The sequence below is a fragment of the Adiantum capillus-veneris genome, chromosome 21 (genome assembly GCF_014529385.1).
Source record: "Adiantum capillus-veneris isolate H3 chromosome 21, ASM1452938v2, whole genome shotgun sequence".
Lineage (NCBI taxonomy): Eukaryota > Viridiplantae > Streptophyta > Polypodiopsida > Polypodiales > Pteridaceae > Adiantum > Adiantum capillus-veneris.
This window is the reverse complement of record NC_140951.1, coordinates 116,886,388-116,905,226: the sequence shown is the minus strand read 5'-3', so window position 1 is coordinate 116,905,226 and position 18,839 is coordinate 116,886,388. Positions and strand designations below refer to the sequence as shown.

At 47.8% G+C, this 18,839-nt stretch overlaps 1 protein-coding gene across 2 annotated transcripts in view; it reads left to right on the top strand.

Annotated features, from left to right (window-relative positions):
• SPPA (signal peptide peptidase) overlaps positions 1-18,839 on the top strand; it is a 92,843-nt gene that overhangs the window by 54,550 nt on the left and 19,454 nt on the right. For both annotated transcript variants that reach the window (XM_086494137.1, XM_086494138.1), the window contains one exon: positions 11,934-12,071. In XM_086494137.1, the coding sequence (XP_086350263.1) occupies positions 11,934-12,071 (138 nt within the window). The remainder of the gene's footprint in view (positions 1-11,933; positions 12,072-18,839) is intronic.

Here is an 18,839-nt window from a genome sequence, read left to right as displayed (position 1 = left end):
TGTCCTGGCACATGCTCTGCACCCCTCATGCCCTGAAGCTGAAGACCTTGCACCTCCTCTGACAAACCTGTGAACTCTAGCGAGTCACCTAAAGAGCACGTTGGACCTGCTACCATGGGACCCCAGGAAACATGAGGCCGACTACCAACCAAGTGGCCTCTCTGAGTGCTAACCATGGGGTTCCAGGCGAGGGGCTGCCTTAGGCGCTCCTCCGTGCACGTAGGCTGTCTCTGCTCCAGGCCACGCTGCAAGTGCTCCCAAGATCGAAGCAAACTCACAGCGAAGCGGTCCTTCAATCTCTTGCTCAGACCAACTCTGCGCAACTCTGTAAAGATCCATCTGGTCGAAGGTTGCCAAGGGCCTCCAGCCTGAGGCACCCTAGCATGAAGCCGCTGTAGCAAGAACTCCTTCTAGGGCTCCTCACTTGGAAGAAGTCCTCTGACGATGAACTTCCCAAGAAGGGCTCTGCTCTGCTTTGCTGTGCTGGATCAATGATCCCAAGCCCTCCCTGTGAACAAGGAAGAGTGATGACCTGCCAAGCCACCTTGGCTCGGGCCATCTGAGTGTCACGTCCTGACCAAAGGAAGTTCCTGATCAGCCTCTCTACCTGGCTGATACAAGAACTTGAGAAGATCCAGCAGGAAGTGATGTACCACATAGTCGCCAACAACACCTGGTTGGCAACTACTACTCTGCTAGCCAAAGAAAGTCGTGCTGAGCTCCAGTGTAACAACTTTCTCCTGATAGACAGGAGAAGGGGAGCAATCTGCTGCTCGGGATACAAGTCCAAACCAACGTGATAGCCCAAGTACCGAACTGCAGTCCCTGGGGAAATCCACCTAAAACCCTCTCCTGACATCCAATCTGGCACAGGAGCACTACCAACCGAGAAAGCCACTGTCTTTCTCCAGTTGATCAGTGCGCCCGATGCACAACAGGTCTCCAGAGCCTGCTCACACCTGTGGAGGTTGGCCTCCTGGCCATCTATGTACAAGGCTGAGTCGTCGGCAAACTCAACGTCCAGTAGCTCATCTCCTCGAATAGGGAGTGCTAAGCCCCGTAGACCAATCTGCTGTGACACCAAAAACCTGCTCATTGCCTCCGCATAGAACAGAAAGAGGAAAGGAGCAAGAGGACAGCCCTGTCTGACCGAGCGTATAAGCATGAAGCGATCACCTCTCCCTCTTGCCAAGAGTACCTGACTATGAGTCTGTCTGTACAAAGCTGACACCCCTCTGATCCAAGCATCTGAGAAGCCCATCTTGCGTAGAGTGCCCTCTAGAAAGACCTAGTCAACTCTGCCGTATGCCTTCTCAAAATCGAGAAGAATCACGAGGTCCTCACCATGGAGCCGTGCCAGGGCAGAAGCCTCCCAAAAAGTAAAGATGTTGTCAAGGATACTGCGTTCCTTGACAAAACCTGTCTGAGTCCCATGTATAAGACTCTCCAAAAGTGGCTGAATCCTCAAACTCAGAGCCTTGGCAAGAATTTTGTAGGTTGAGTTGAGGATGGTGATGGGGCGCCACTGTCGAATCTCATCCAAGGAGCCACCCTCCTTGGGAATGAGGTACATCAGGCCCTCACTCATGCTATCAGGCATCACTTTTGTGTGCAAAATGTACTGAAAAGCACTGCAGAGATTTGGGCCAAGCAGGTCCCAGTACTCCAATAGAAGTTGGGAGTCAACCAATCCTCACCTGGACAACTACCACGGGGGAGGCCCTAAGAGCCGTGTGCAGCTCCTCAAGGTGAAGTGGCAGCTCAAGCCTCTGACGCATCTCCTCAGTCACAAGACAAGGCATCTATGCCCAAACTTGTTCCCTGCATGCATCCTGACGCTCTGACTGGGACTCTGCAAACAGTAACTCACGGTAAAAGTCAGTAGCAACTGCACGCATATCCACGGGCTCAGAAGCAACTGACCCATCGGGACTCCTCAACTAACTGACCTTGGCATGCGAGTGTTGAGGTCCCACTGCCTCAAAGAAAGCACCAGTCACTCTGTCGTCCACCTGGGTCCACTGAGATGCCTGTCGGTGGAAAGCAAACTCATGTCGCCTCTCCTCTGTGCTAGCAAGCTCCTGTCGAGCCTGCTGTAACTGCTCCTCCAACCAAGGACTGTCTGGATGCTGCTCCTGCATCCTCTGTAACGAAGCAATGCCCCGTCTGAGACGCTGCTCCTCCTCTCTCGCTGCAGCCCGGCGAGCCAGAGACTCCTAGAGAAAAAAACGACTAATCTGTGCTAGGCCTGCGGCCACTCTGTCAGCAGGAGAGTCCTGCCTGTCCAAGCCCTCTATCCAGAGAGCCTCTACCCTCTCTCTGAGTGCCGAGTCCAACAAGACCCTCTCTGGGATGCGAAGCATCGTGCTCCCACTCCTCTCCGTGTCTGCTACTGTGAGGATCACTCGTGCATGGTCCGAGAAGGAGATCCCTGCCAGGATGCCCACTGTCTCTCCCAAGTCACTGAAGTGGTCACTAGTGTAGAAGCGATCTATCTGCAATAGATTCACTCCTCCCACTTTGCGGTCCGATCAAGAGAAGGCAAGGCTGTCTGGGGGCCTCACAAAACCAGAGTGCTGCCAAACATCCTAGACCCTCAAAGTCATACTAAACCTCTCCTAAGCTGCCAGCTCAACTCCATGCACAGTAGCATGGCTACCACCAATCCTGTCAGCAGGGTCCTCAACCATGTTGAAGTCCCCTCCTATGCACCAATGCTCTGCCTGCGGCAGAGACTCAACTATCTGTGACCAAAACTCTGCACGAGCACTCGCTACATTGGACGCATAGATGTTCAGGAAACCCACTAGGCCACCCTGAACGTGCATAGTAATCCACTGAGCCCTGCCTGGCACAATAATCCCTTTTCCCACAATGGCCTGCTGTAAAGAGTCCGCAATAGTCATACATACCCCACCCTGGATGCCTCCAGATCCAAAAGCAGTTGACCAAAAAGTATCATATCGTCCACGCAAGAGTTGACCACAACGTCTAATGCGGCTCTCACACAGATGGTGCTCCTGAAGCATAAGGAGATCAATCTCTCCTCCCACAAGACAACACTGAAGCTCCTGATGCAGTTGGCCCCGCTGACGCTGAAACTGGGGCCCTCCTAGTCCCTGCACGTTCCATGAGACGATCCTCATGGGGAGCGAGAGAGAAAAGATGCTGCCACAGCAACTAGACGGGCTATCTTCGAGGCTGGCTTGGATGGGGAGTAATCCGCATCCGAGCGTCTTCTAGATAGGTGTGACTGCAACGAATGCCTGGTCCAAGCCCAAGCAGAGCGAGCCGTACGTAAAGCAACCTCCTCTGTTCAGGAGTCCTCATGAATGTATACATAGCATGGCAAGCATTGTGTATCGGCAAAGAAGTAAACCACAATGTGTCTACATCTTGCTGAGTCTGGAGGTGTCACCGCAAACTTGGCCAATGGCCACAAAGTCTGGAGCATATCTGTAACTCCTAGTTCTCCCATGTGGTGAGAGAATTCTAGGACCTGTGCGTGTAACCATCCCAACACTGAGTCGAGAGTCCACTCTGTCTGGTCTCTGCCGCAGAGGGGAAAGGAGAAGCCAACTGCCGAGTCCAAGGCCTCTGTTCCCCTAGCGGCAAGGAACAGAACATGGACTGTGAAGCAGGCTGCCTCATGGTCTGTTGAGGGGTCGCCGAGAAAACGAGTAAAGCTGTAGTCGAAGAAGTCCCATCGGCGCCGGACGTCAATGCTCGTCAGACCACGAGGGATAGCTGCAAGGGAAGATGTCTGTACCTGCAGAGGGGGCCGCAGGAAAGGCTGTCCCTCTCGCGCTAAGCGACTCGTGGCAAAGGCGTTGCCAAGAGATCTCCTAGCCGCAGGAGAAGGCCCTGCCCCCTGGGTCGATAGTGGAGCTGAAGCAGGAGGGGGGGGAGAGGGAGATGGGGGGAGCTGTGGAGAAGAGGGACGGGAGGAAGCGACAAAGGTAGAGGGGCGGGGGGAAGAGACGGCGGGAGCAAGAGACGGGGGGGAGGATGAGGAAGAGGGAGGGAACTCGGGGAGGGGCGGGGGGGGAGGGGTTGTCGAGGGTGAAGCTGGGGTAGGGGCTGGGGCAGGGACCTCATCCTGCTTTAGAGGACCAAAACGGTTCCCCGTGGGAACCCGCTGCTGCTGAGTAGGCGCCTGAAGACCACTCTGAGTGCCAGGCTGACGCTGTGGCCCCTGTCGTCATCTTCCACGGACCTGCTGCCATCCCTCCTCCGCTGGAGCCCCAGGTTCAGAGGGTGGCTCTGCCTGTGTGCGCTGTGTCTCTGGCTGTGTCTGCTGGCTAGCCCTTGTAGGCTGGGGCTGAGGCTGTGGTGTAGGTCGAGGCCTCCTCCGTGGATAGGCCTTCGCTAGGTGGCCCATCTGTCGACAAATAAAGCACTGGTTTGGGAGGCCCGAATACTCCAGACTCTGTCTGAACCAACCCCCACTCACCCGAGGCAAAAGAATAACCTTCGGGAGCGTGTGAGTGTCTCTGACCAAAACGCGAACTGAGGGAATGCGAGTCGCCTTGGCAGTTACCGAGGTTTCCGTGCGAGGTGTCTCGAGGACAGTCCCAATGACTGAGCCTATCCTGGACAGAAGTGGTAAGTACTCCCTCTGCAAACTCGGAAAGCAGACAGAGATGGGGATGTCTGCCTCCTCTACTAGAAAATCCGAAGCAGGGTCGAAACCATGTCTCCATTGTCGAAAGTGGGCACGTGCTGCTCGGATGGTTAGTGGACTCATGGCGATGACCTTGGACGCCATCTCGGAGGTCTCAAACTCGATCTGATAGTAACCTCGTTCGAGTATCTGTACGTCCAAGATCTTGCCCAACTCTGCGAGAAGGCGGGCCTGGAGAAGGTCACGCAGCTCGCCTCTGTTAGGTCGAGTACTGAGAATCTTGCAAATGACAGAAGTCGCATGCAATTGCTCTACCTCTGCGGCTAGGTTCGCTTGCTCTATCGGCGAAAGGTGGGCTCAGCGGGGTCGGGCGAGGGGGCTTCGGACGAGTCTCTCTGTGGCGGAGCTGGAGCCTCCATCTGTGTCTACTGCTGTGGCGAAAGAACTGGCAGCGGGGAGAATTTGCAAATAGATGCGCTGAGCACTGCCCAAAGAAGTCAGTGTGACACAAACCAAAGTGCAGAAAGCTTCGGGGAAACAAGGAGAGCGGGAGGGCGCGACAGGAGGCAGCGCGAACGGGGGAGCAGCAGGCAGCGGGCGGGCGAGCGAGCAGGGGCAGCGGGCGGGCAACGCGAACGGGGTGGGCAGCAGGCGGGCGAGCAGGGATAGCGGGGGCGCGAGGCTGCGCAGGGGGGGGGGGGGGGGGGGGGGTTGGGCGATGGCGCAGCAAGGGGCGTCGATCAGTAGCAGCGAGCTCGCTCATAATGGTGCGTTCATGTACAGTTTTGTGCTTTTGTACAGAGAAACTTTGATAAAACTAAAAAGTGAGTGACAGTCTAGAGCAGTGGTCTAATCGAAGAAGACATTTGTCTGTAGAAAGTGTGGTTTCGGTTGATCATGACAGAAGAAGCTGTATACAATTGTAGAAAACAGGTTGATCTTTCCTTGATGGATGTTGCAAACATCATTAAAGAGTGTTTGTCGGAGGATTTTGCAGATGCTAGGAATGCTTGGGAAGGCCAGCAACCCGATACGGAAGTGGTTATTTCGGTTCAGCAGCTGATGGATCCGGTTGCACAATATGCGTTGAATGCAGTTATTTTGTTTTCCCCCTGCAAGATGCCCTCGGCACAAGATGTAGGTCAATGGGTTGATTTTCTGTTGAAAAGGCAAGCAGTCCGAGGGGTGTATTTTGGTGCCCGCAGGTTTTATGAGGTGCTTCTGGCTGACGTGGATGCTCGTTCGCATTTCTTGGAACTGTCACCTTTGTTTTTTAACATGCAAATGATGCATGTACTGCGTGGGCGCTTACTAAAGATTATCAAAGTTTGATACGACACAGGTGCCCGGTTTGAGTGGAAATAGTCGGATTTCTGTGAACTTGGAAGCATTCCTTGCCTCTTATGGCGGCTTAGTTGGGCAAAGTGATATGCCCCCCAAACTTGGATACTAATTCCAATAGATTTTGTGTTGTGGGATACGGACAAGCCGACTCCGTCAGGAATTACGGTTGACTCTTGGGATCCTATGGTAGGCAAAAGGCCTTTTAAACTCAAATGGGGGAAGTTTGTAGGTGCATGTTTTAACTGTGGAAAATTTGGCCATATGCAGTCTGAATGCCAAGAGTCCTTGTTTAATTTGCCACCTTCTGCTGCTTCTACGGCCGGAACTCATGGTGCTTCTCCCTCCTCGTCGTTTGTGAGGCCGAAGATGGAGGATTCTAATGGAAGCATGCAAACCAAATAGGGTAAAGACTCACTTAAGAGCTTGGCCAATGCACAGCCTGCTGCAAAGATTGATACCAAAGGTAAAGCTAAAATGGCAGATTCCACTGATGGTTTGCAAACTCCCAAGAAGACTGCAAAACCTCGTGTTTTGCATGTCTCAAGAAATTATGTACCGGCCTTGGATGGGAGAGGTGGTGGAACTTCTATATCTGCATCTCATGATCATAATTGCTAGTTGAAGCGTGGGATAGAGTGGTTCACTCATACAAAGATGCTGTGCTTGGGTCGACATGTGCGTTGTTATTGATACATCAAAATCCCCAGCAAGGAACGCATATGGAATCCGCTTTATTGACTGTTAGTATGGAGGCGGATGTGCCTACGGGCAATTCTACTTGATAACTGTGCCTCGTAGCTCTTTTGTAAATACTGTACAGATGCATTCTCCTGTTAGATGTTTTACATATAATGTGCGCGGATTGTGCAACGACGATAAGTGGAAGCTAATTTGGCAATATGTACATACAAATAAGGTAGATATAGTGGTATTACATGAGCATAATCATCACGACTTCGTTGGTCAATCATCGTATTATGCGGGATTTTGGATTTCTTATGCTGGTACATGCTCTTTTTCGGGTGTTTTAATGATGGTGTGTCATGAATTGTAGCTGGGTTTGGCCCATAATGATCCGGCGGGGCGTTGGATGGTTGTTCAATGTCTCGTGCAAGGCAATATTCTAGAATTTGCTAGTATCTATGCTTATACTGCCTCGGCACAAAGATCTCATCTTTGGCAAGATTTGGTCAAACACCCCTGGCATTCACATACTTTTTGGTGCGGGGATTTTAATAATTCGCCGGCAAACATGGACACAATAATTGGCCACTCGCATATGTTGAACTCTGAACGTTCTTCTGGGGATGCTATGGTCAGCGAGACAGGTGTTCTTGATCTGTGAGTTAGTACTTGTTCTTCGGGACTATACTTTTGCTCATAATGCTCGCTCAGGATATAGAGCACGATTGGATCGGTGGTATGTACTAGGCTCTCCGCAATATGATATGTTTGTGTGTGATATGAGGATTGATTGCTCTTTTACTTTATTTGATCATTTTCCTCTTTGGCTCTTGATCCATTTTGAGGCATTGGATGCAAATTCCCCGCTTCCTAAGCGGTTGTTGCATATCAATAATGCATCTCTCTTGCACAAGGCATTCCAAAACTTGATTGAAGCGGTGATTCCTCCACTTGTCTCTCATATATTTATTGCTGTGGATGTGGCTTGGTATTGTTTTGTCATGCGGATCCAAGTAGTCATAAAGGATTATGGTTTGTGGTACGTGCACCGGTTGAGAGACAAAGTACAGGAAGATAAGATGACTAGTCAAGTCTTAGAAACTCTTGCAGACACTAGATGGCTTACTCAATCGGAACAAGAGGAACTATGTGCAGCTAAAGCCTCTTTGATGCATAATAACAGGAGGAAACTTGAAAAATGGAAGGTTAGATCAAGACACTATGCTTTTATGGATAAAGGTTGTTCATCGAAGCAATGCTTTAAGCATTTGCATCATTCGAGGCAATCTGTATCTATTAAAAGGGTTAAGGTCGATAGTGGGCAATGAGCGGACAATAAAAGTCAACTAGCGGATTTTATGGTGGATCGTTTTCAATGGGTTTTTGCGAAGCTTGATGCTCCCTCAAGTGAGGTTGTGCAAGTCAGACAGCTACTGCTGTCTTATGTGAATCCTATATTGACAATGAATGATGCAGTTACCCTTGAGGTTGCTGAGTTGCATGACAACTTGTTGCATCTTGGTCGTTGGGAAATCTCCTGGATGGGATGGCTTACCATTGAATTTTTCCTTCGCTGTTGGGAGCCCCTTATGCAGCCTCTACTTTTTATGATCAATCATGCATGGACTACGCAATCTCTGCCGTAGTCGTGGAAAGAAGGACGGGTGAAATTGTTGCCCAAGCAAACATTATGTGAATACTTCTCACATTGGCGCCCGATCACACTTATGCCGGTCGTTTATAAATTGTTGTCAAAAATGATAGCTGTCGTATTAATGATCATTTCTTCTCAGGCATACATCTGGCTCAATATGGATTCATCCCTCGTCGGCAAATTATGGATAATATTGCTAATGCTTTCGTTGGAATTGAGTATGCAAAATATATTGGACATGATGTACTTATTATGCAGGTCAATATAGAGAAAGCATTTGACACTGTTCATTGGGACTTCATTGCTCGGATCATGACAGCTTTGGGCTTTGGTTCCAAAATGTGTCGGGTGGTCTATTTTCTTTATGAGAATAGTCGATCTGCTGGAGTTCTTGATGGTGAGCTGACTCGGCTATGGGATCTCGGTAGATCGGTTAGGCAAGGTTGCCCTTTGAGTGCTATGTTGTACGCTATTGCTACACACCCTCTGTTGTTCTATCTGGATTCCTTAACCGTATCTGAACATTTACATGGATTGAAACTGCCGTTTCGTGGTCATTTTGTGGCACAAGCTTATGCGGATGACTCCATGTTTTGGCCTAGAAATAGACCTGAAGATGTTCAATGTATCATGGAAGCACTGCATCTTTATGGGTTGGCTGTAGGTTTGCAAGTGAATTTCCAAAAATCTAAATTGTTGCCGTTGCATCAAGTATTATGGCAAGGTGAGATAGTGAAGCGTGATCAAATTGTGAGACATCTTGGATATCTGCTGGCTTTGTCAGTTAACAATGTAAAATTATTGGACTGGGTTGAGAACAAATGGAGGTCTAAATTGCACTATTGGAAATTATCGACTTGGCCGCTGCATGTAAGACTCAGAATAGTACAGTCCATTTTGGTGGCATACATGAAATTTTTCCTACCTATGTTGCATTTACCACCTTGTTGCCTTCGAGCCTTGATGTCTCGTATACTAGAGCACTTCTGGTCTACTTCCTCTCAGAAAAAGGGTCTGCATTTGCTCGCGATGGATAAGTTATGTACCCCAAAGCATTGTGGTGGTTTGAATATTATGCATTTGTGTTCTCATGTTATAGCTAGAAAGGCCACTTTGTTGTTGGTGTTGGTTGAGCAACAACAGCCTTGGACGCAAATGTTTGCGTTTCTGTGCTTTCATGCGGTTTCTACACTTGCCTTTGGCCATTGGTAGCAGTCATATTGAGACGTGGTTTTTGGCAAGTTTGAAGCTACAATACCTGGATGCCCCTTTGCTTCCAATCTTGTAGTGGATTGGAAATTTTTCACGCGAGAATTGTTGTGGCATGGTAGAGATGATGCCCGTGAAAACTCACTTTGATTAGAAAGTATACATTGGAGTCTTGAGTTTTTGATCAAACTCTTGTTCAACGCTCTTCTAGACAGGCTTATTTTCTCTCCCAGAAAGGTGTTGACAGGATAATTGATGTGACGAATGCTGATGGACAGGTGTTCTCATTTAGACAGGCTGCTCTTATCTTTGGGCTTGGGATGCACTATAGGCTCATGTGGGACACCATTGGAAATCTGGTTGGCTCAATATCTGTTGTTCCACAATTGGTTATGGAAAATCGAATTTGTGATTGGTGCTACGTTGGTTCTTCCTTCTCTTCCATTTTTGCAAAGAAACTGTACTGTCATTTGAAGTCATCCTCCCGGATCCACGAACACTGTAATAAGATATGGAATATGAACAAGAGTGTTACATGGTGGCGGAGTAAAGTCATGAAAGTGTGGCATGCGAAGTTGCCTCTGAAGGAGCGACTATTTTATGTGGAGATGCCATAGAAACAGGGGACGGGGGGACGCGGCCCATTTATGCGAGGACGGGATGGGGGACGCCGGGACGAAGACGGGGACGCCTTTTTGGGACGCGGGCAGGGGGCGGGTTGCTTTCTACTTAAGAGCACCCAAGCCTCAAGGACACTTCCTTGAAGTTCCCATTGCCCAAGCCTTGCAAGACTCAAGTGCCAAGAGCCAAGTTTGAAGTTGCCCTCCGACTCTCCGGCTCCGCCCTTGAGTGACGAGTCTCTTGACTCTCGAGTCTCTTTCTCCTCTCTCTCTCCCTCTCCCATCTCCCGTACTCTCCAAGTCGAAGGCTTGAGCCTTGAAGCCTACCCCTCTTTCCTTCTCTTCAAAGATTTCTCTAATATCTATGTACATCATTATGTTTTGCCCTTTGGCCAGGATGATTGATGCTTGATCACCACACCAATGGTGTACCGTGTTGTGCATGCCGCACGCCCTTTGTTATATTTTGGTATTATGTAATATGAGTGCAAAACACACTTTTTCTTTGCAATCTTGTGCTCTTAGTGTTCACTGTTGTCTCAATATTAAATTTGCAAAGAACTAGTGTTTTTTAAAGCACGTCCCCTGTCGCGTCCCCCGTCCCTTGTTTTGCCACGTCCCCGTCCCCGGGACCTGCCACGTCCCCGAGACCCGTCCCCGTCCCCATGTGACTATGGGGGATGCATCGTTGGGGTTCTCCAAATTGGCAAATTTTTGCGATCTAGAAGATTGGCCTCTTCGCGATGTGTTTGATGTGGTGCAACCGTTGAGAACGTTCCACATTTATTGTGGTCTTGTCCTCGTACGCTACAGTTTGTGGACTGCATCTCTGCAACTCTTCAGACGCGTTTCCCTGGCATGCATTTTGGTAGACCTTTCTGGATTTTTGGAGTACTTCAGCCATTGCTTCGGCTGTATGCATACTATTTTGGCTGGGTCAGATTTTGGGTGCCCTGGATGGTGTGGAGAGCACGTAATTTCCTCATGTTTCAACAGATTCAAGTGTAGTATGTTTCCTTCTTCAAGACATCTCTCCGACAGTCTCTCCGAGTTGCCTATGACTTGGACGAGCTTCCCACTAGCCATTTCGAGCTCTACTTTGACTGTTTCTGATTTCATGTTTGTAGTATTTTTCATGGGTTTTCCTCGTCTTGAGGTTTCCCATTGGTAATTCAATCTGACAGTACAAAAACAAAGTGTGGGTGGAGGTGGGGTATGTGTGGTCAGCACCATTAGGAAGTGCTGGGAGGGAGATCAGTTACAAGTCTTACCATCCTGTTTGGATGATTTTGTCTATTAAGCTCCATTCCTGCTCTTCAAGGACAGTCTTCTTCATTAAGGTTGCACAGTTGGTATTAATTCTTAACATCTGCAGTAAGGAACAGTCAATTTTCTAGCAATGAGGAAAGGGGATACATGAGAAAAGGTGAATTAAACAAAATGATCTGATGCATCTTTTCATACGCCAGCTTATTAAATTGAGGTTGCTTTAACCCTTAAGCTTATAAATGAAATGTATCAGCAAGATACCATTTATTTTGCAAATACCAAATCATATTATGGTAATAATGTAAGACTGGAGTACAGGTTTAACCATGTCAAAAATTCCATGATGACACCCTTGGAACCAGTCAACTGTCTTTTCAATCTGCTTTCATGAGATTCATTATTTTACTTGTTAACCTGTTGTCTAAAAACTAAGGTGCCCTACCTTTTGTCTTTAGTTTGTTACACGTAACTTCTGAATTACTTGAGATTGGTGTGCGTTGTTGACCCTTCCATTGTTTTTGTGATTCAGGGAAGTTTATTATAGGCTATATGACAGTTGGAGGAGAAAAGGAATATTATATAGCTCGGACATGTCAGGAGCTTTACGTGCCACCAGGAGCTTATGTAACTCTGTATGGTTTGAAGGTACAAGCTACCTTTCTTGGAGGTTAGTGTTTCATTTCTTTACTAGGGTAGAATATATTTTTCAACCTTTCCTAATTGTTGAATTTATCGAGATTTTGGAAGTTCTTGAGTTTATGGAAGCTCAAGAATGTTTCACCTAGGCTGAAACTCAGAGCTGGTTAGTACCAGGGGCGTACACCTACAAAGTTCTATTGTGATCTTGTTGAGAGATTTATGCCAAGGGATATCATAATTATATTAGTTCTTGTCTTAAATATGATAAATGTTAATGGGAAGGTGTGGATAATGCACACATACAAACAGATAGACGTAGACATGAAGTGTAAGAAGATGTAAGAGATGGAGATGGTGACCAGATGTCCCACATAAAGAATAGGTCAAAGATGAGATAGGAAAATCATACAATCAATGGCCTAAATCTAACTCTCAAGTGAGGGGACACACTCTACATCTTGGGTATTTGATATTTATTAGAAAGTAAGACCAATACCAAAAATTGAGGCCCCTCTTTCTACCTAACTTTTGGATGAAATCATACGAGTTGGTTTTCACCTTATTGGAAATGGCTATTAGCTTGTCTATACAAAATTAGCATGTGTGGGCTTTATTGAACCAAAACTAAAATACGAATGAATGCTAGTTATTGAATTGCGATTCTTGACTCTGCAACCTTTTTTTGAACTCTTAGAACTCCACTCTACACAAACTTCAATCTTACAATTTCCTAGCCCTTAAGAAAATAACAACAGAGTAATTAACATGGTAATTAACCATTACAAAGCCTAGCTATTCTGTACACATGCTGATGCTAACCACATGCAACATGAAAATCCGAAGGGTGGACAATATCATAACATTCCGTCAAGGACGCAACTGTCCTATGTTGCTCAATTGAGACATCAAATGATTTGAGAGTAGTGAAAGGCATAGAGAAGATTCAAAAAAATTGAGAGAACTTTTCGAGTATCCAATGTGCATCTTCTCTAGGGTGAGCCTTAAAAGTTAAAAGATATCCATAGAGGTTCCATACAGAGGCAGATCACTACTTTTACAGAGGGACTACTCGAGATGGACCACCATAGGTTACAAGTCACACCCTCATCGGGGCATCCTTCTTGAGAGCCGCCTAGGTTGCCCCCCCCCCCCCCCCCAAAAAAAAAAAAAAAAAAAAAAAGAGCTGACCATGGAGGACATTGAGGCCATATTGCAGAGACCTATGAGAGAGTTCATGGGATGATCATTGTCTACTTTTTCCATTGTGCACCTGATTAGCCCTGATGTGATTATACCTCTCTCCATATGTTTTGAGCTAATGTTAATGTGATGAGGATGTTAATGATGATGAGGATGTAGGTTAGGCTTACTTACTTACCCACTCTATCTTTATTTGTTTTTAATCTTTATGTTTCCTAAACCATAGTTACCCGGAGCGCGAAACGGGAACGGCGACGGGCCTCCTTGTGGAACGGGGGAACGGGTCCGGAACTGGAACGATGCGGAACGGGAGGCTTAAAAAACACCCAAATAATGCAAATTTTAGCGTTATGTGTTTGAGTACAAGTAGTACTACAGTCCTTTGACCCACAAAAAACATGATTTGAAGACCATTCAACCTTATTATGGCTTGATTGGGATCTGCGGCGCCGCGGTCATGGTACATACATAACAAACACAATGCCCATACACAATAACACATGCAATTACAGATTAGAGCTCTCAAATAATTGCAAGAGTAGAAGTCAAAGATAACACTTAAAACTTTGAAAGTTGCCATAACATTGAGCAAAATACACTTTTCGCTTAGTTTTGGCTAACAAGGCCCGCCAAGGTGCTACAAAAAAACCAAAGGTGACATATACCATAATGAGACTATAAGGGGGGCAAACCACAATACCAAAAGACCAAAGGTGACAAATACCATAAAGATGCTACAAAGAGGACAAGCCGCAATACAAAATGGTAAGGATAATGGATTATGGAAGTCCTGAAGTCTCAACTCTCGAGTCTCAAGACTCAAGAGCCACTAGCCTGAGAAGCCTCCCAATTCGTAGTAGCCTGCTGTACGTCATGCACATCCTCCCATTCCTCATCATCGAGGGCTCAACTCGACCTCAGCCATGGATGAAGTACTTGGTGTCGGTGCCTCTGTATCTCCACCTACTTGAGGAGCCTTTTGCTCCATCTCCCACTGTGTAAAAGGATCTGCTTGTTTACCTGCACTCTTGCAAAGCATTTTCAAATTTGCACTGACAAAGACAAGATCATTTGCCTTCTCCACTCCAAGCCGATTTCTCTTCTTGGAAGCAATGTGGCTAAAGGTAATACTCCACAATTGCTCTGAGCATGAGGTACTAACTGACTGGCTGAGAATACGGATTGCCAATCTTTGAAGCTCAGGGCCATCATAGCCATTGTCCTCCCACCATAGCACTGAACCTATCTTCGTCCGATCAATCTGAGCATTTGGACTGCCAAATGACCCTGGCATCTCTCTGTATTGTCTCAACTGATCTCGGACACTGCGTTGGCCATCTCTGTTTAGAACCATCTTGTTTAAGATCTCTGTCAATTGGTTCATGAATTCTCTATTTGTCTCTTGCCTTGCACCTTGGAACTCTGGATCCACCATGTACGTTGCCCCGTGTAAAGGAGAGGCATATGAATTCCACCTTGAGCTGCAAAGCGCATGGATCTCCTTATATCGCTTTGCTTTCGGCTCAAGCTGTGCAAGCTGCTCGATCATGCGGTCCATTGCCTCATAAACCTCGCCAATGCAAAGGTCCATGCCATCCAGAACTCGAAGCAAATGAACCACTGGCTTTACCTGTGCGTCTAGACTCTTGAGCTTCTTTCAGAACTCAGATCCTCTGCCTTCTCCTTGCACAAAATCCCTTCAGCTGTCTTTGCATAGGGGGAGGTGGTGTTGATGAAGACCTGCTGGACCGCATTTTGACATTTAGACATCCCGCACACAAGAAGAAAGTTGAATGCGAAGCGGGTGTTTGAATACTTTAGAAGCACTTTGCCGCCCGATCTCTTGAGGTACTCGCTCGAACCAAGTTGCTATTGTTGATGAAAGTAACAATCTTCACTGCATCAGCAATGACTGGAGCGATCCATTCTAGCTTTCCGATGTCTTTTAGAAGGTTGTTCAAGCAGTGTGCCATGCAAAAGGACACTGTCACATGCGGATAGTGTCCCTCTACAATAGTTGTTGCTGCCCTGTTTGATGCCTCCCCATCTGTGACAAAGGCCACCACTTGTTGCTCAACGATTGTTTCTATGGCCGTTGTCCACTCTGCAGAGAGGACATCGGCGGACTTGCCACTTTCGGTGGCATCATGAGAATGCACAAAGTACATCTCTCCACTCGAGTGTGCGACGAGGTCATGGATAGATCTCTTTCTTGTATCGCTCCACCTGTAGGCAATGAGGGAAATGCCATGTTTTGCGGCACATAGCTAGTGCGATACTCTCCTACTTTCCAATACTCTGACCTATATCGTTCACACATAGAAGAGGTTAGTATGGTACTTGATTGTTCAAAGTTTAAACTTTAGAGATCATAGTGGTGGAAATGATGATAACGGAAGAAAAATGAGAGAGAAGATCGATAAAGCATACCTCGCCACGACAAATGGGATATGGTCGTGATAGAAGAATCGGGCCACGGCGGCATCCACCTCTTCCTTCTTTGGGTCCCAAGAGGTGGCAAGGGTCCTTTGGCGACGAATCGGACCCGATGAAGGTCCACCGCCACCGGCACCGGATAGAGAAGGAGAAGAAGGGAAAATGAGGGTCTTTGGGTTGATACCTTTGCGTGCGGGCTTGGCTTTATAGTTGAATTGCCAATCCTTTTCCTCAAGCTCCTTCCTCTTCTCGATGGTTACGTTGGTGCAAAATCTCAGCTCATGTCCCGACACTCGAAGAAAGTGTGCCCTCACTTTGTCATGCTCCCCTTTTCGCGTGTAAGAACATAGCTTGCATGCCCATGCACGAGAACCTCCCGGCGTCGACAAGGTGCCCTCCGAGGTCACTTCGTCCCACCACGACCATTCCTTTGCCTTTTGAGTGTTGCCTGCATGAACGGAGGGGGTTGTACGAGAAGAAGAGGCCATGGATAATTGGATTATCCGAGAAAGAGAGAGCTTGATCCTCAAGGGTTTGAGAGAGAGAGGGCTTGAGAGAGAGGCTTGACTGCGTGAGTCCGTGAGAGCTTGAGAGGGAGGCTTTACTGCTTGAGAGTCCAGACCAAGGGAGAGAGAGCTTGAAGCCTTGAGGGCAAGCCCAAGGGAGAGAGCTTGAGAGCTTGAGAGCAAGGGAGAGAGAGCTTGATAGCAAGGGAGAGAGAGAGCTTGAGAGCTTGTTGCACTTGTGAATGAAAGGGGTGAGGGGGGGGCAATTTATAAGGGCTGCCAGAAAAGAGACACCCAGAAACTGCCCGCGTTTACTCGTTTATGGCTGTTGAAGGCTGCGTGACCGTTGCCTGCCGTCCCGACGCCGTTCTGACCGTTCCCTTCCGTTCCGATCCGTTCTCGACCGACCGTTCCGATAACTTTCTGGAACGCCCAGGCGTTCTAGGATGGTCCCTGCACCTAAAGTCTGTAGAAGCCGTTCCCCGGTAACTATGCCCTAGACACTGTACTGGAGTCACACATGGATGTAACCTTTTGGTCTCATAGACCTTTTCAAGACGTTAATATAACATTCCATTTCTTTTCCTTTACTGGAATAATGCTTTTGAGGAAGGAGAATGTGAGTTTGGATGCCCACTTCAAGCTAAAGAACTATGGAATTGACCTCTGTATTAGCCTTCTTATAAGCTTTGCTTGCCGCCTCAATTTATGGTTTCTTGGACCACTAGTAGCCTACTAAGTGACAAAGGTGGTTGTCTAGGAAAATTATATTGTTGCTCGCAGATTCTCTTTGCCATCGCAAATTATTTTGGTTCTCCCAAATTTTCTTTGTCATAGGGGATAGTGGGGACACTAACCCTGGGTCTGGGATGGAGGGAGATTATTCTCTTTCTATGAGGATTGTGATTTTTTAATAAATTGTAGCTTCATACTATTGGAGAGCTTTAAGTTGCAATCGTATTCTTTTTATGTGCCGTCTAGGGCACATCCTCAGTAGAATGTATCAAATTGACACAAATCAATGTATCAATTTGTCCTATAGACTGTCTTAATCCTCTACAGTTGTTCATACTCTCTCTCTCTCTCTCTCTCTCTCTCTCTCTCTCTCTCTCTCTCTCTCTCTCGGGCCCAGACTTGTTGGGGTGGCAGTGGATCATGCTCTTGTGTCGTTGACCATCTCTTTTCAGTTCAGTGTAGCACACAGGCCATGGGCAGCTGCCCCTACTCGCTACACCTTCACGTGGGAGACGGACTCTGAATACATAGATGGGATATACAGACGCTTGGGCACTGAGGAGCCAGGACGACCTCTTGAGGAGCTTACTACTATACTGACACAGACTTTACATGATGCAACAGTAGAGGCATACCCACACACTCAGCCTTAGCAGAGACGCCGTTCTGGGAGCATGCCCCAGAACAACTGGTATGATGCGGAATGCCGCGAGACTAGAGCTAGACTTCAGAGGGAGGTGCTTTTGGGAGACATCACTCACAGGCAGTCACAGATTGACTTCCGACGCCTAGTGCGGCGGAAGAAAAGGGCATTTTTGGCTCAACTAGAGCAGGATCTTTACCAGCTATTCTTGAGTCAGGACTCACGTGAGGCGTGGCGGCTCTTTCATGAGCAATCCCCCCCACCTGCCATTACCTCTACAGGGACTTGGGGCCAGTATGCATCATCTTTGTACACAGTCTCTGGACAACCGCCCCTCCCCGACCCCCCCCGATCCATGCCCACACACATGTGCTTTTTTCACCGCTGAGATGGTGAGGAAGGCCATTGGACAGGATGAGGACTGGGAGAGCATATGATCATGATGGCTTAGTGGCTGAGCATTTCATACATGCCAGAGATCTACTAGCAGAGCTTCTAGCAGTTATGTTTAATCGTGCCATGTGTGAGGGCTTACCTGATACTTGGAGCCTTTCTACGATTGTACCCATCTTCAAGTCAGGAGACCCTATGGAGCTTGGGAATTAGCGCACTATCATGATTGGACACACATTGGCACGATTGTACGCATCCATTCTTGAGCAGCAGTTGAGTAGATGGGCAGAGACGGAAGGGATACGGGCAGCTGGGCAGGCAGGTTTCAGGAGAGGCTTTTCTACTCTTGACCATATCTTGACACTCAAAGCCATCATTGAGGAGGGCAAATCACATGGGAGACGGATCTATTGTAGCTTTGTGGACTTCCGCAAAGCATTTGACACAGTACCCAGAGCTAGATTGATGCGCAGATTAAAGGAGATGGGAGTACCCACAGAGCTCATTTGGGGGATCATGGCATTGTACAAGTCAGTAGTGGGGCATGTACGCACCCCAGAGGGCTTGTCCGCACCGGTTCACTCCACTATTGGTGTGAAGCAAGGCTGCCCGCTCTCTCCTACTCTATTTGGTATGTATGTGGATGAGGTTGCTGACTACATTGAGAGAGATGGTGATAGAGGTGCACAGCTGGCAGGGACATGGATTCCACTATTGCTCTATGCTGATGATATTGTGTTGATCTCCGACTCTCCAGAGGGGATGCAACGTCACTTGGATGCTCTACATAGATTTGCCCACGAAAGTGGTTTGTCTGTCAACCTTGGTAAAACCAAGGTCATGGTATTTAATACCACCCCACAGTGGATCAGGAGGTCAACGC